This window comes from Melozone crissalis, unplaced genomic scaffold (genome assembly GCF_028551555.1).
Source record: "Melozone crissalis strain CALT ecotype California unplaced genomic scaffold, PUWL_Pcris_2 ptg000023l_1, whole genome shotgun sequence".
NCBI classification, from domain to species: domain Eukaryota; kingdom Metazoa; phylum Chordata; class Aves; order Passeriformes; family Passerellidae; genus Melozone; species Melozone crissalis.
This window is the reverse complement of record NW_026535801.1, coordinates 16606785-16624110: the sequence shown is the minus strand read 5'-3', so window position 1 is coordinate 16624110 and position 17326 is coordinate 16606785. Positions and strand designations below refer to the sequence as shown.

The window sequence follows — 17326 nt, the reverse complement described above, 5'->3', positions numbered from 1 at the left end:
CCGCGCGGGGCGGGGCGGGCACGGCGGAAGGAGAGGCCGCGGCCGGGCCTCGCTGCCGGCGCTGCCCGCGCTCCGAGGCGCAGCCCCGCGGGAGCACCTGCCGCCCGCCCCCGTGGGGCCGCCGAGCCGCACCTGCCGGCGCTGCCGGGCCCGGCCGGGCGCCGTTCGTGGGCGGGCAGGGCGGGCATGGCGGCGCGCTGAGATGAAAGTGACCGTGTGCTTCGGGCGGACCGGCATCGTGGTGCCCTGCAAGGACGGGCAGCTCCGCGTGCGGGACCTGACCCAGCAGGCGCTGCAGCGCTACCGCAAGGCCCAGGAGAAGGTGAGGGGCGGCCGGGCCGTGCGCGGAGCCGGCCCGGGGAGGGGGGCGGCGGGGGGAAGGCCCGGGGCCGCGGCGGGGGCGGCCGGGCTGGAGGGACGCGGAGGGGCGGGTGGGCTCCGGGCCCTGCGGCCGCGGGGACACGGACACTGTCCGCACTGTCCCCCTGCCTGAGTGCCCCTGGCAGACACTTTGTGTGAGCGGCTGATGCCGGCGGGCGGGGAGCGTGTCCCGCTCAGCTGCCCCGCCGGCATGGCTGTTACTGCTGTGCGTGTTGACTAACAAACTTGAAACAGACAAGAGCGTAACAATAAGTCAGTTTCATTCAAGCTTGTGTTTTCTGGCATCACCTGCTCGGTGAGGTGCTATCTGCACCGGGAAGGTGATTTCCTTTACGTGAAAGGAGCTCCGAGTTTTTCTTTGGCTGTAAATAATTGAGCAAAAAAATTTTTTCTTTTTTTCTCCAAGAGGCAGGTGCTGAAGGCTAATGGGGTACTGTTCAGTGTTGATTAAAGGCCTAGTGTTGCAAATACTGCTCTGTGAAAGAGATTCCAGTTACAAACTATGAATTAAGGACTTACAGTATTGTGTTCATCTTCCTAAAACGTCTGACTAATAAGTACAGCCAACATCTTAAGGGCTCTGTTTTGTGACATGTGCTAATTTCTTATGGGCCCAGTCAACTGTTTGATATCCGGAATGCAAAACTGGAAATAAATTCTTGTTCTTGCAGATTTAGCTTGAGAAAAACTTGCTACTATGTTAAATACATCCTGAACAGCTGAGACTGATCTAGTAGAGACTGCTATGGTCTCCATGTTGGTCCCTCTGAGCAAGTGTCAGGCTCTAACCTGCCTTAAGACACATGGAGCTTGACAAATATTTTTTCTTAAAAGTAGTTTTTCCCAATGATGCTGTCTTTGTGTAATAACTACAAAATGCTTGTAGAATTCTTGGTACTGTTAGAGTCAGCAGTCAGTGAGATCTTTTGCACTGAAGTATGGTTAAGACTACTGAAATATGCCTTCAAGAGATTGGCTTTATCAGAAACAGAATTACTTTCAGCTGTGTTGAATGTAGAAATTTACAAACTGATTTCAGCTTCTGATTTGTGCTTGTGATGAGATTGAAATTAGTCTCATGATGATGGCTTAAAGGTGGCCTACGAAGCCTTTGTATAAGTAGTTCAAATCTCTTTCCTCCTCTACTCTTTACTTACTTTTTTTTATTCCTTTAGAAAGAAGTAGAAGGGTGCCTGCCTTTCTAGGTGAGGCCCTGACTGATCTAGAAGGCTCAATAAGCAATTATAGGATAGAAATTCCAACAGTGTGAGAGCTTCAGATAAATGCCAGACACTTAAGTGTACTGCTGTTCTCATGCATTTGTAACCAATTTGCTATTAATTAGTATCTTAAGATCTTTTTTTTAATGTCTAGTAATAATCTCCTATGTTCTCTTATGCCCTTTGGGTGTGAGGTCAAAACCATCAGCCTTCTTTATAGGACAGCCAGAGGCCAGAGTCCATGTTTCTGACCTTGTAGTTCATGTTTCTGACCTTGTATTTCTTCCTTTGCAAATAAGCTTGGTGGGTTTTTTTCAGCTTATTTCCTTACAGAAGTGTTGAGTTCCTTATTCTGCATCATAGGTGGACAAAGTGGTATGGGCCAGTTTGTTCAAAAATTGCTGATCACTTTGAGTAATGGAGCTTCAGAGCTAGAGTTTATACAAGGATGTGTAAAGAGGCAGAGTGGGTGAGCACCCTAAGGACTTGAAAAGCAGAATAGGTTTTCATTCAAGTCACTAAAAAAAGTCTTATACCTTGTGCACCCTCTCTCCCTCCCCCCTGCTCACTGGAAATGTAAACAGTTCTGTTGTAGTGCTTTGATTAGCTGGCTTCCAATCTACAAGGTTTGCAGTGCAACTGGCCAAAAAGATAAATTTCTTCTTATCTTGACAAGCATCATTCAGCATTAGATTGCTTTCCTGGGGGAAAATTTGGGGTTGGTAAAACAGATCATACAGATGTCTCAAACAATTACTTTTATTACCTTTTGGAGTATTTTTTGTCTGATGTAACATGATGGATTGGGTGTTTTGCCACTTTCCTTCTCTTAGCTTTTTCTGAAATTAACTTTCTTAAATGTAGAATCTTAATGGGAATGGGATTATCTCAAGATAATCAGCTAAAATGTGCTGTGAGGTGTGTGCATAAACAGGTTTGTGCTAAAGATAACCGAATATTTGTTTTTCTTTTCAAAATATTTAGGATGTTTGGAATACTTTGTGACAGAATGCTGCTCTTTCTTTTGGCATGTTAAGTGTTCTTTTTGTAAGTTTAAGTGTTAAAATGTTTTAAAAGAGCTAAGTGGAAAATTTTATTGTTGAGGTGCCTGAAATATTTGGAGAGGGAGGGAGAATTGGTAGAAGGAATATCTTTCATAGTTGTAGAAGGGAAAATGAAAAAGGTAGCTAGGATACAAACTTTAGGAACTTTTTATTAGTTATGGTACTGTCAAATACCACGAAAGTGTTTGAGAGGCTCTGCATTTTGGGAGTTGTCCTGGAAGTCTAGTTTTGCTCTTACACTACAGTCACTTGTGTGGCAAAGGGGAAGGTACAAGATTAGACTATTAATTAATGTATACTGTAAAATATTTGAATACACATATACAAATAAACATTTTTGAATTGGTTTAAACTACTTTGCACTTCTTTATATTTGTAGTGAGAGGAAAGTTGATGCAGTAAATGATTAAGTCTCTGGTTTCTGTGAGACTTTTGGTAGATAGCTGAGAACTTGGTGGGCAGTTGCTTATTGTAGCCTCCTGTGTTTCCTTAGCAAATTTGATTTGGTTTCTTGACAGGACTGTGTTGGCAAGGTTTGGTCACAAAGGCTCAGTTGCCTCAGTTAATGAAGTTGCTTTGTTAACTGAACCAGAACACTGGACCAATTTCAGTTGAGAAATCAGACAGTAATTACTTCTCAATGCTACTGAATTTAGTGGCTTTTAGAGGTACTGGAGTAGTTCCTGAATGGGCAGATCCTGTCTGATTCACTGGAGGATACAATTACTGCCTGGAATTAAGAAGTTTTTGTTACAGTATCAACCAAGAGATTTCTGTGGTCTAGGATTTTGTGTTGTGAATAATCATAGATGTTTAAGAAATTGTTTCTCAATCAGCTGCTTTGTGAGGATTATAAATAATTTTTCAGGGAAGTCACTGTCATCTCAGAAAAGTGACTTGAACAGAATGAAGTTTGTTGGAATTCTTGTGGTCCAGGATCTGCTCTTGTTGCTGTTTAGCAATGTACATTAAGGCTTCCTGCTGACAGGTAGATACAGTAGGATTAATGATTCCTTATCATCAGCCCAGCCCCTAACTTGATATTTTGGTGCCTAGGGGAGCAGTTGTGTGTCATGTGTTGCATTTAGGATTCTTTGCTTGAGTGAGAACAGATGTACTGCAAAAGATGTGAGTTGCTGTGCCTGATCCTGTGTGCTTCTCCATAGCTGTAAGACCTAGCCTTGGATGCAGGTCCTTGTTGATTGTTTTTCAGTCAATTGTCAGAGACTTTTTTCCCCTTTCCCCAAGTATATGAATGAGAGGAAAAAGAAGAGTTCTGGGTCAGCAGGGGAGGGTTCCATGGGCTCTTGCGATGTTTGGATTTATGTGGTCCTGTTGAAGGCAATTTCTTACAATGCAGTGAGGCTAAATGCATTCAAGGTAGATGCTCTGTTGTGCTCACATCTCTCGCCTTAGAAATGCTGTTCTCCCCCATTTGAGGCAACAGTTGAATTGCCAGCTTTGTGGTGGAGTCCTGGCTCAGCTGGAGATCCTTGCTTGCTGTCTCTGAGGCCTTGGATGTTGTTGGTACAGAAAGTGATGTCTGCCCAGGGAAATGAGGCTAGCAAAGTGAAATCCACTGTGGCTTTTTCTTAAGCTGCAGTGAAACTTTCCTGAGGAAAATGTGTGAAACATCTTGCTGCTCCAGATGTTCTTTATCTCTCTGGAGGAGCCAGAGACAGGGAAGTGGTGGTTATCAGCTGTGTGTTCATTTACTAGTGTTTGCTTACATGGCACTTACCTGCATGGCTTGATTGAAGTGACTATTTTGTCTGTCTGCAGTCTCCTTGGAAGCCAGCTGAATGAGTGGGACATGGAAGTCATGTAGCAAAATTAATAATCACTGCATTTGTGGTTTAAAATTTATCACTTTAGGCACAGTTAAATTCTTGAGTGGCTTGCTCTTAACAGCCTTTGTGAGCCTCCTTTGGGAATGGGGATGGAGACAGACAAATATTAGTTGCCTTGTCTTCCTGGAACTTTATCTCTACTTGCCACAGGAGTGTCTTTCCATTCATGAGAACATACAGAAGGCAGCCAGTTCATCCTGGAGTAGTGATGAGAATTTTGATTTGCAGTCAGAATGAGCAGGAAGCAGTAAAAGAGTAGGTTAATTCAATAATGGGGTGGTTTTGATTAGAATGAGGAAAAAATAGGTGATTTGGGTTGTATTGAGGCTCTTTCCCAAATGAGATGCACTTTGAGAGCTAATGCTGCAGGTTGACTGTTTATATAATTTTGTGAGTTCTACTAATAAAATCCTTTCTCAGTTTCTTTCTGTTCCTGCTTGCCGACCACATGACAATTAGTGTTCTGGAATTAGGTATTGCTGTTGTAAATCAGCCAGTAAACAGAAGGAGAACTAAATGTTCTTGTAGTTTCTCTAAATATATTTGGGATAGGGAGAAAGACAATTTTTTTACTCTAATGCTTACAAAAGATGTTTGCAAAACTAGGAGACTTTTTTGGAAGATATATGTGAAAAGTTTTGAAAGAAGTCCTTTTTTATGACATTTTTTCTGTTTTGGGCAAATTGTAAGTATTTAGTCCTTTATAAAGGCAGAGTAATAGAGTTGTATTTGTGTGGCTATTGTGTACTTGCGTCTTGGACTTGGTCTCTAGGTTTGGTATTTTTCCCTATCCCAGTTTGTCTTAGTTTATTTTGTTTTTTTGCTTTAATAGGGATGGGGTGAATCCATAATTTGTTTTACCAAAACAATTCTAAGCTCTGTCTTCAAGTACTTTTTTTTCTAGAAATTATTTTAACTCATAATTCCCATACTTTTCTTAGTATGCTTAATCAGCTCCAGTATGTTAATGAGCTTATACATTGTTTTGGCAACTGATAGATTTCAATGAACAACTTGATTATCATTTCTGCATTCAGCCTTTGGATTTGTCACTATGATACTGCACTAAAAAATGAGAATAAAACTTGATTACACTGCTTTCTCATTACTATTGTATGAGTTTGAGTAACTGACTGATATATGGGATTACAGGCTATATGAGTAGGGAAAGTAAAGAAAATGGAAGGAGACAAATGAATTCAGAAACTCCTTATTGACCTTAAAACGCTAGTGGTAATATTTCATTGAGATTGGGAACATCTTTCAAGTGACAGAACTTTGGGTCCCTTAAAAATTTTCTGGATCACTTTTACAGGGACCCAGAAAAATTGAGACTTAAAAAGTGCCTGCCTTTTGATCACTCTTGTGTAAAGTATGTGCTGCTTTGTTGTATCATAGCCACTAGTGTTGAGGTAATGACATTTTTGGTAGATTTTCAGGCTCCTTTTCTCACAGATGTTTATAATCTCTGCAGAAAAACTGCCATTGAATTTAGATTTGTCATAGAAAATGTCTTCTAGGACATTATGTACCTTCATAACATGAAAAAAGTTTGATCCCCTTTTTCCTTATAAGAAGTTGACTATTGCCAGTAATGGGCTTTTGGCTGAATACCGAGTTAGCTGATGTTCATGTGTTTCAGGGGAGCTCAGGTGAAGGTAGAGCTGGAAATTCAACAGGCAAATGAGAGTAACCTGACCTGCAGTGTATGTGATAATAGTGAGTGTCCATTTTTTTCCCCTCTCAGATCATATTTATCAAGTTCTTAACACAATTCAGCTGTTATTGAGATACAGCAAAGATTTGTGTAGTAACTGAATGTTAAATCAGCCATAGGAGGAAATCACTAAAGAGCAGTACGGAGTTCTAAGCAGTGACTGCTTGCTGTTGCTCTTTGCCAACTTGAAGATGAACTCTGAGTAGACTTGTAGGAATTTATGAAGAAGGAATTCAAACCTCAAGTGGTATTTCTGGCATGGGCTGGAACTGGGAGGTGCTTTTGCTTGCTGCATAAAATGCAGTTTTAATTGTTTTATTTGTTTAAGTATCTGAAAATTGAGGGTTGCGATTTACTGATATTTTCTGAAAAACATAGTGTCTTTAGTTTAGCAGATACAACCATTTGGACATAATGTTTTATGTTGTGTGACTTTACTTTCCTCTTTACTCATTCAGCATGATAGGTCAGTTGAATTGCAACATACTGTGCTGTCTGGCATCCTGCTACTGTAGCAGCAGATTTCCTCCCCCGTTGAGCAAAACATTCTTTAGGCTTTCCTAATGATTCGAATGTCAGAGCTGCAGCTTTCCTAGGCATGAAGACCTATTGCTTCATTATTATAAACTCCCTCTAACCCCCTATAAACATGCCTGTGTTTCATCCTTAATGAATATGATAACACTAAAGGTCTTGAGCAATTAGTAACATTGAAAACAGATTCTGCTTTGTATTTTTATATTCCATTATTGAATCTTATGCATAAGGATATACCCATTTTATGTCAGGGAAGTGACTGAACAGAAATGACAGGCTCATGTGAATGGCGTATTGATAGAAATTGTCTTGTAAATTCCAATGGAGTAGACAGTGCCCTGAATACATTGTTAAACTGAGAAAGCTGCTTCATATGAAAAATTCAGAAAATCACCATGTTACAAGAACTTTTGGGAAAAAAGCCTCTGCAGTATTTGTGTAATATTGTGATGAATAAAAGCATTTTTTGTTACGCTCAGGTTATATGTTGCTGTGGTAGTTCTGTAAGCCCTCTTGTCCCTCCTGTCAGTACTTTATTACTTCCATAGGATTACTTCAATAACTTATTTGTAAGGAAACTTAGTGTTATAACAAATGTTTGCGCTGGATAGGACTTTTTTGAACTGTTTTCCTCACTTTAAAGAGAAAGTATATAAGACTTGGTTTTTAAAGTGTTTTGGGGTTTTTTCCTCTTTATGCCTAATCATTGTGCTAGAGACATCTCCATTAAGGGAACTATTGTAATGTTTTAATGTAATCAGAATGTCTCTTTCCAGTCTCTTTACAGTCAACCTGTACAGTCAATCGTTATGTCACCACTAAATACATCCGTTCAGAACTGATGACTTGGCTTTCTTGCGGCAGGTGCCACAGCGCTGCTCAGGCGCTTGGCTCGCTCTTGGGAATGCTCCCGAGGTGGGAGGTTCAGACAAGTTGCTCATTGGTTTCCCAAGAATGCAACATTTGTTGCCACCTCAGTGTTTTTCTTTATTGGCTGTTGTGTGCCTGAAAAAGAAAACTACAGAATGCTTGAATGAACATGCTTCTTATGGCCTATAATAAGGATAGTGTTGGAATGAAGGGTAGGTGGGGAGGAAGATGGATGATTGTACTCTACAGAGACTGAGGGTTGGAATCACAGAATGCTGTCTGATGGATAGAAGCTAACAGTTGGCACTGGACTCACTTTTTTTACTAACTGAGGATTTGACCTCAAAGATGGGGCTCCATTGAGCCAAATGATTTTGCAGTACAGCTTGTCTGGTAGAATAGAATGTTTTTCAGATTGCCAATAAAATCTTGTATATTAGTAAATCATTATACATACCCTTTCTTTAATTTACCTTTCTGAAAATGCAGTAATTCCTCAATCAGTAGAAGAAAATGAATGCTTAAAGGAGAATTACATGCAATCCCAAGAATAGAGACCTGCATTCCTTGAAAGTTGTGTGGCTTAGTTTTTTTACTTTGACTAATCAGTTTCTCTACTCCTATCTCATTCCTAAAACCTTAGAAGACCTTCACATTTTTATAGAAGATGATACTATCTCATGCTCATCAATCCGTCAACAGCTGAGTTGGTCTTTATTGGCAAACCTAAACATCTAAATTGTAGATTCTCTGAGAGGAGACAAAATAATCCTTTATGCAATAATCTCCTGTTTCTTTTGAGAGACAATGTACTGTTCAAGTAAGAGTAGTTCCAGCTCAAAAGAAGTTATAATTCAGCAGGTCCACGTTTGGACCTTTGAAGGAGAGATGAGTCATAAATCCTGGTGGGTTAATCCTGTGTATATGATATATTTGTTACACACATATCCTGTGTATATGCTGTATTTATTCTGTATCCAAACCCTGGAGCAGCCATTTGTAGGCCATCATACAATTAAGGGTTATTTTTTGTATCTGCTCTGTAGCTTGTCCTCTTGGCTGGTGTGCCAGCGGGACAGGCAGACTTCAGTGTCTTTATAAATTTTGGTGATGTCCATAGTAAAGTAGTTCACTATTTATGTTTTTCTTCCAACTACAAGTTTTGAGGCCATTTAGTCTTTTCTAGCCTTTATTTTTTTTTTAGTCTTGCAATGCTGGATGTCATTAATGGTGATAAGACCAGAATTTCATGGTGAATATCTGAGGATAATTCCATGTTTTTTCAATATTTTAAAGAGTTTTATTACTGCTAAATGTAGGTACTGTTCACGTCAGTTCTGTAGGTTGAGCATTTTTTTGTTGCATGCAGTTCATTGTGGTGCAGTTTGCCTAAAATGATGGTGATATTTTTTTTTAAATCCTCTGTGATACTCTGTTGGTGCATAGTATGTTGAGTGTTAGAAAGATTTCCACTAACATTTTCTGCTTGGCAGTTTTTATTGCTGACCACAAGCCAGAAGTGTAACCAGACTACAAGTTTAAAGGTCTAAAGGGTTTGCTCATATTGGTAGTGTTGGCTGCAGGCTGCTTGGGATGCAGACCCTTTGTAAGTGATGAGTTTCATGAACAAAGAAGATAGAATGTGGCCTAGAACTCTGCTTAACTAACCTCTTCCTGCAGAGCTTATCAGAATTCCATGTGCCATCTCACCCTGCAACTCCTTGCAGAACAGCATTCCTATGGATTCCTGGTTGAACTGCTATTAAAATTCTCTCTTCCAGCTGCAACTTATTCTATAAAGCTTTCTTAACTATTTCAGTAAGGATTTTCATGGAGAGGTTTCATCTCAGAATTTTTTTGATCAGTCTAGATATTAAACACAACAAGGGCAGGACAGAAATACGATGGTGCCTGAGTAGGGTAAGCAATAAAGAAAGCTACTTGTGACAGTGTGTCTGTAGCTTTTCTAGACATAGAAGTAATTCAGGGGTTCTGCAAATCTGACTGAGGCAATGTTGCTGTTTTGCAGCAGTTTCAGTCTAGAATGGCTCATTGTAGCCTTTTTCTTTCACAGGTAGTCAGGGCCTTGCAGCTGTGCAGTGAAAACTGTGCCTCACTCTATCCCAGGCAAAAGCAAATGACTTCCTCTAGCTTGTGTCATACTTCATCATCAGTAAATTGGGTGGTGGTGCTGCATCTCACCTGTACGTTTTTTTTAAACTGAAACAAGCTTCTGTTTTTGAAATATATACTCCCAAAGTCTTCCATTTCCTGCTTAAGTCATTTCTCTAAGGAAGTTTTTTTCATTGTCTTGGTTTTTATTTGAACTGTGGGTTAGTCTACTTGAAAGCCTGTATGGAAACCAGAAGTCATACAGGAATTTTTTTGCTGAGTAAAGACTCCAGAGGGCTTGCTTTTAGGAAAAAAAAATCCAGTACTTGTTAAGCTTGCAGGAAAAAAAAAAGAGGGAAATATTGAATACATCAATCAAATGTTTATATATTGGGAGCTCTGTGAAATGCTGTTTGCCTCCAAATTATGTTCTTTCTACTCCAACTGAGTTAAAAAGTTATTTGCAGTAACAATGATTTTTAAGGTATAATTATTTTTTTTGAAAAAATAAAATAATTGTCTGCAGTAGGGGGTTGTCAGCAATTTATTAGCTTATTTTTACAAGGTAGTTTATTCACTACTGAGTAGAAGTTGATTTATGGAAATATCTGGTCTGTTCTGGTGTGTCAAAAATGTATAATACTTTGCTTTGACTCTAGTTTTAATTGTATTTTCTTTAGGTTACTCACTCTACTGCAATTTCTCTAGAAATTCAGTATTTTCTCCAGGTTGCCCCCCCGATCCTCTCTGTTCTATAGAATGGTTTACAACAGTGTACTAATATATAAAATTTGTTTAATTTGCATATTTTTTGAAAGTCTGTTTCTCACAGTTGCCTTATTTAGCAGATATTTTTTTTTAGTAATGTTGGAAATTTGACTGTCATCTTCTGTTACTGATGCCTCTCAACCTGTTCTTTATCTGCTCAAAGAATGGAACATTGGAGAGGCAATTGCTCTCTTCAATTGGATTTTCCCATGTTGTTTTAGGGTGGAAGGACTTGCTGAAATTTTTCAAGGACTGATGAGAGTTAACATGCTCAGCCTCTACAGAATTAGGCTGGTTTGAAAAACCAAGCTGCTGCCAATTCACAGTTAATTTTCCCCTGCTGGCTGTAATAAATGTATCCTGAACAAATGTTTCAGGAGTTCCTGGCATTATGAGATACAAAAAGAAAACTCCCTGAAGAGCTGGAAACCTGAAATAGTTGTTTTGGGTGACAGAAAGGAGAAGGTTCATTGACATTTCAATATTGTACATAAAGACCAGCATTTGCATAGTAGTAGTCATGATGCAGGTGTTGTTTAGATTGCAATAAAAAAAGGGAGATGCATTTTTTTTTTGAGGAAAAAAAGTACATGTGCGTGGAAAAAAATAATTTAATGTTAGGATTTTTCAATGATAAATTATGACCCTTCTCTGTGAGGGAAGAAAATTTGCACGTAAAAATCCAGGGAAGACTTCTGTATTAATGTTTCAGGAGCAGTTATTTGGATAGCTCTCATTCAGCTGCTGACTGATGGGAGGTACTAACTTTACATGAGAAATGCTCATGGAAACCAGTTCACTGACTTCCTGAAGAGCAAAATGAATTCTTAATTTTTGCTCTAAAAACTCATTATATCTCATAAATGCTTAGAAGAACACTCAGGACCTGTGCATTTTAAATATATTACTTCTAAGGGTGTTTTCTTCCTTGGTTACTGTTACCTTGATACCCTGAGTCTGAAAAATGCTGGTTTAGGTAGTTTTCCATTTAAATTGAATTTTGTGTGTTGTGGGGGAGTAATTGCTGCAAGTGAGAATGTGAAAGGAGTAGATGGTTTGTGTTTGTACATTCAGGGTGCTTTTTTCTTATTAGGCCTTTCATGTATTATTAAAAATGTAATGCTAAAGCTGGACTGCATTTTCCTCTGGTCACTTCGGGTCTCTGGTAGCCATGCTTGCAGTGTGATTGTTTTTATTTATTTTGCTACAGCAATATTCACTACCATTTAACTCTTAATAGTGTCTGAATACATACTTTGGTTGTTTTTATTTATGTATCAGGAATTTTGCAGTTATATATGTATCGTATTCTTTCTTGTCTAGTGTAACAAAATATCTTAATTGATATAGTCATTTTATTAAATAAGCTGTTTTCAAAGACACTAGGAAAACACTAGGTAGATTTTTTTTGGTAACTTTCTATGTTCCAAATATAAAGTACATCTGGCAGTATGCACACATTATTTGTCCTGGTGTGACACAACTGTCTTTGAATGCAGTGAAAGTGGAGGGGTCTGGCTTATTGTTTATAGTGCAGTTTGTTAATGGCTGGAGATGGGAAATGAGCATCTCACTAAATGGAAGTCTTGGTCAACCTCTGACTCTTGCCTTAAGGCTTTGAGAATAGACAATATGAAAAAAAAAAAAAATCTTTTTTCCAGATGGCTGAATGCTTGATGTGTCTTTATGTTTAGCTGTCATTCAAATGTGAATGCTGTGGTGATTATAAGTGTCTTCCATTTTTCTGGTTTGAAATGATCCCTTTTATGCATTGTGTGTTTAGAGATTAACTATTTGGCTTATCAATATGGATTTTAGAGTAAAAAAAACCCAACTTGATCATGTAGCAAAATCCAGGATGCTGATGTTCATAAGCAGACTTGACAGTGAGGGTCTTAGTTCCACATGCTGTGGTGCAGACCAAAGTAGTTTTGAAATAGATTGTAGTGGACTATTAACATTCTGCAAAATGTTGTTGCTTCAGTTTTGAAACATCTTGTGTGTGATAAGTTTCATGCTAGTGGTTCTTGTTAGTGAAAAAATACTATTCTGCAATCTGGCAAGAAAAAATTTTATGAAGGAGGTTTTGTGGAATGGAGTTTCTTTTGACTGAGAGGAAAAAACTAGATTTAACTTGTGAGTGGTGAGGTTGAATCATGTATTTTCATGATGCTTGAGTTCATAGTGAAAGATACAAGCTACAGTTTAATGATCAAACTCTTAAATAGTGTTGTAAGCTGAAGCAGACTTAATGGATTTTCAGGCTGTTTTTCTTGGAGTTTTCTGTGTGTTTTTGTTTTTGAACCTGAAATCATAGTTAGTGTAAGAGATACCTTTTTAATAATGCAGCCAAAACTGTTGCAGGTTCTGTAGGAGTCCAAATCACTTATTTTGTGAGCATTAGATCAGTAAATTCTGATGTTATATTTTTTTTTATTAACTGACATTGGCAATGTCCTTAGTAACCATTTAAATAAGGGAATGAACTGCTTCATTGTATATGCTGGTTTCCTTTTCAGGCACTGCATATGGTGATAAAATTTAGTGGAAGTAGATCAAATTACTTTGCTGAAAAGCTTTCAGCATCTTGTGGCTGAACTTGTCACCAACCAGCTCTCTACCTGTTTTTGTGTGTGAGAGTTGGGAACCAGGTCTGATCATCCCTGACTGAGCAGGGAGCTGTTACTCTGCAAGTCCTATTGACAGTGCATTGTGCCAAAAGGTTCCTATAACATGCTTAGGGTTGAGCTTTCTTGTGAGTAATGGCTATGGTATGTCCAATTGGCTGTAGGCATTTTCAGTAGATCTTTGTTTTATTTTATTTCTGCTGGTGCTTAAGCATGGCATAATATGTGGAGTTAATGTGTGTGGGTACAGTTCTGGAGCCCAAAGAGAATGAATGAGGTAGCTGACTGAAAAGTAACTTGGCCTCATCAGCAATCATGGGTGGCATCAAGCTGCAAATGAAAATGAAGGTTGTAATGGCATCTCAGGATGGATGCAAAATATATGCAAGTACAGCATTTAAACAAGTTTGCTTACCAGCTGTTTTCATTTTTACTCTATTGTGGGGTTGTACTGGCTGGATTAAGCTTCTGTAAGGAGGGTTTTTTTTTCCATGTGGCCCCCTTGCAACCTATGGGTTGGAGAAAGTTGCTACCAAACAGTAACTGGAACATGTGCCTCGGGTGTCATTTTTCACATTTGGGCTAAATGTTGTACTTGGCCTACTTAGACCTGTCAGTTGTTTTGTGGTAACTTTTTGGTGCTGCCTTCTTTCTTCCTCTGAAACCTGTGAAGGTGTTTCTTCCCAGCTCTTGTGATTCTTTTTTCCTGAAGACACTTAGAATACCAGAAGAAAGCAGCCCTTTGGGATAAGGGCAGGGCAAACCCTTATGCACCCTTAATTAGTAGTATTAAATTTCGATGAAAAAGTGGATAATCTCACTCTCTTCACTGTTTTTTATCTGGCCAAAATCCCCTTCATGCATTGAGGTTAGGTATATGGCATTTAGTGTTGCTGATGTAATTATTCTGGCATGTTCTGTATATCAGTCAGGTGAAGGTGGAAGTTGTTCTCAGAAGCCTTGTTTGCATTTCATCCAGTTCCATCACTTGGCTTTGGCAATATTTTTAAAGGTAGAGGTTGTTTCAGCTGTTTACCAGGTATATTTGCTTTATCTTGGAAGTCAAATACTAAAACTTACCCATGTTGTACTGTGATAATATGAATTTTATTAATACAGCACAAAATAAGGCAGGTTATATAATAATACCCACAGTGTAATATTGAACTGCTAAATATTTATATTATTTCTTAAACTTCCAGATTATTTTCTTTCAAGCAGTAGTCAGAACCACTGAAGCTGACTAGGCTTTATGGAGTTAGGCAGTGGTTGACTGTTAGTTGTGCCTTCAGAATATTATTGACCCAATTGTGTTTTCTCCTGAGAAGTAAAGGGAGGAGAGAATCTGATTCATTTAGTGTTTCACATGAGACGGAAATAGGTTACAACATTCTCTAGTACAGATCTGCAAACCTTGCTCCAACACCTGTACGGTTAAACTCCTCTGTTTCCCTCCCTGCACAACCAATTTTGAGTCTATTACTTTTCACTACCACCCTTCACAATTTTTTTCTTCCCCCCCCCCCTTTTTGTTTTCATTTGTAATGAACTTACTTCTGCCTCACAGGGAGTCTACTTACATGTTCTATTGCTTTGAAAATTTAAAACTACCCTGGCTGTCTCAGCATCTTTACAGCACTGGATCTACGATTGTTCCTTATGGCTTGGTTTTGGAAGACAGTCACTGAATGTACTGTGAAAGGTCATGTATTTTCTCTGAGTGAGCAAAGAGAGCCTTGGTCCACACTTAACTCCTCTATAAGGACACCAGTGAGCTGAGCCTGCTAGGAGGTACCATGGGGAGAGTTGATGTTGATGTGGGCAGTGGTACCAGTGAGAATTGGTGGCATTTCTGGAATGGAACAGCTTTGGATGTGTGAGAAGGGAGTGGTAGTCTGACTCCTACTGACACTACAAATCTGGCAGTCTTTGGCAAAATTCCTCCCCAGTCTCTGGTTGGTGATTGACTCATGCAGGAAATAGGGTGGTACTCCAGCAGAAAAGTCTTCCTGTTCTCTGTGGAATTCCTGAAAATACCCAATGGCTTTCTGTGAGGAATTAAGGATATTCTCCTATAGTTTACTGCAATTATTTTCTCACTTGACCTTTATCTAAAGCTCAGTTTATGTTAAAAGTTTGACAGGATTCCAGCATGCTTGGTCTGCATTGTCTAACAAGCATTTGTATTCAGTTTTGTTTAGAGTCTGGTGTTACTCAATCACATCTTTGAAGCTCTCAGCTGCTTCTGATAAGCAGTCCTGTGTCAGCTGCAAATGCATTAATCACTTTATCAAAGAAAGGCCCAACAGTTGTAAATAAAACAATCTTAGATGGTTTCTAGATGCAGTGCTGAAGTGCTGGCTGCCCTTGGAGATGCGAATCATTTATCATTTTTTGTTGAAGATCTGGTATCCTTCAGTGCTGAGTTTGTTACAGACTTGAATTGTGTTAATTTGCAGCCAGCCTTGTTTTTATCTGTAGCTGTACTGAATGATTTGAATTTAAAGGATTATCAGTTTTTGTTGGCAGAATAACAGCATTGTTCACTCACTTAACCTGGACTTCACTTCTGAAATACGCTGCTCTTACACACATGCCTTTCTTACTTTTTTCCCCCTTCTCATTTCTATGTGAAAAATGAGGTTTGAAGGAGTAGCTTTATACTTCTGTCTGCTCACTTAATGTTGAATTTTAAGAAATCATGGCTGTGGTCTTTAGCCCCCCCTGTGTTACCTTTAGGCAATCAAACAAAAAGCCAGATGCAGTGCTAATTAATTACTTGCCAGGTGCCTGGAGCTGAGAAGCAGTTTGCTTATTAACATAACAATGCTACTCTGAATATTGTAGATCATATTTGACATAGAGGACTTGGGATATGAAAGGTAAGCCTTCAAATCTTGTAGGTTTATCTAGAGGTGTTTTGTTCTGGAATTTTTATGCTAATTTGCACAAGGTTGAGTCTTTTGTGTTTCTGCATTGTTGAAGCGGTCTAATCTAATGGACGTGAAAAGCTAAAGGATATTCTTAGTTGATAACTGAAGATCAGTTTGTACTTATATTCTTACATTTGTGTAGTTGTCTTGGATTCAGTGCCTGGCATACAGTGTGCTCCACTTTTAACTGAGGTTTTGAAGGGGAGGTTTTGGCTGGTTGTTAAAAGTGCAGTGTGTAGACCTCTGTCTACATGTGTATCTCCAGCTTTCTTTGTAAAACTAAAACAGGCTTATATGGTCTTCTTAAATGTTGGAGTGTAATGTAAAGGTGGACTATGTGATCCTCTGCTGATATATTCTCTTCATCCTGCTTTATTCAGGTAATATTCAGACAGCTATATTCAGAGAGTGTTTTTTTCATTCAGATTCAGTGTAAAATAAGAATGCTCTTATTTTTGAAGGGTTCTAATGCTGCAAGTCAAGGACAAGTTGGAGTGTCAATTGAAATAATCTGTTTGTCAGAGTACAGATATATAAATCTTTCTGGATTTATATATCTGTACTCTGACAAACAGAATTCCATGATAGGGGGATTAGGAGCAGCTTTTTCTGTTTTCTTCCTCAAACTGAATATGGGAAATAGGTATTTTTTCCCCCCTGCATATCCAACTGTCAGGATAAGCCAACTCTCTTCGTTTTCCTTTCTGATTACAGTGAAGTACCTTCTCTGCCTTGTGGAAAATGAAGACTTTATTATTAGTACATAGTCCTAGTCATTTCTCAAAACATAATAATTTAAAGATGGCTAAAGGACAAGAAATCCTCTTGTCCCTCTTTGCCAAAACTATCTCTGAGAGCCAGAAGAGTCTCACTGTCCTTCATTCTGCTGTGACCTACAGTATGCAAGTGTCAAGTGACTCAAGTGGGAGGATCCTTTTCACTGTGCTCCCCTTGTTTTTATAGCCTGTGTGAAGAACTTCCACTGTATTCATGTTCTGTGGTTTGTCTACTGGGGTCTCAGGTCAGGATCTTTATCTTCAAGTGTAATCTGGGACATTTTTAACAGATGCAACTGTGTATATAACCTGTGTACCAGGTTCCTTGTAGCTCACATCTTGACTCAAGAGCTCTCTGTTAGATATCTAAGCCCATCCTGCTGTAATGAAGTGGCTCTTATAACCAGTACCTGTTTGAGTTTCTGTCTTCCCAAGGACAACAATGTGTTAACTGTACATGAAAATGAATCA

General features: G+C 39.1%; 1 protein-coding gene across 2 annotated transcripts in view; it reads left to right on the top strand.

Moving 5' to 3' along the window:
• Positions 1-202: 202 nt before the first annotated feature.
• PARD3B (par-3 family cell polarity regulator beta) overlaps positions 203-17326 on the top strand; it is a 391422-nt gene continuing 374298 nt past the window's right edge. For both annotated transcript variants that reach the window (XM_054278140.1, XM_054278137.1), the window contains exon 1: positions 203-322. In XM_054278140.1, coding sequence (XP_054134115.1) covers positions 203-322 — 120 coding nt within the window. The remainder of the gene's footprint in view (positions 323-17326) is intronic.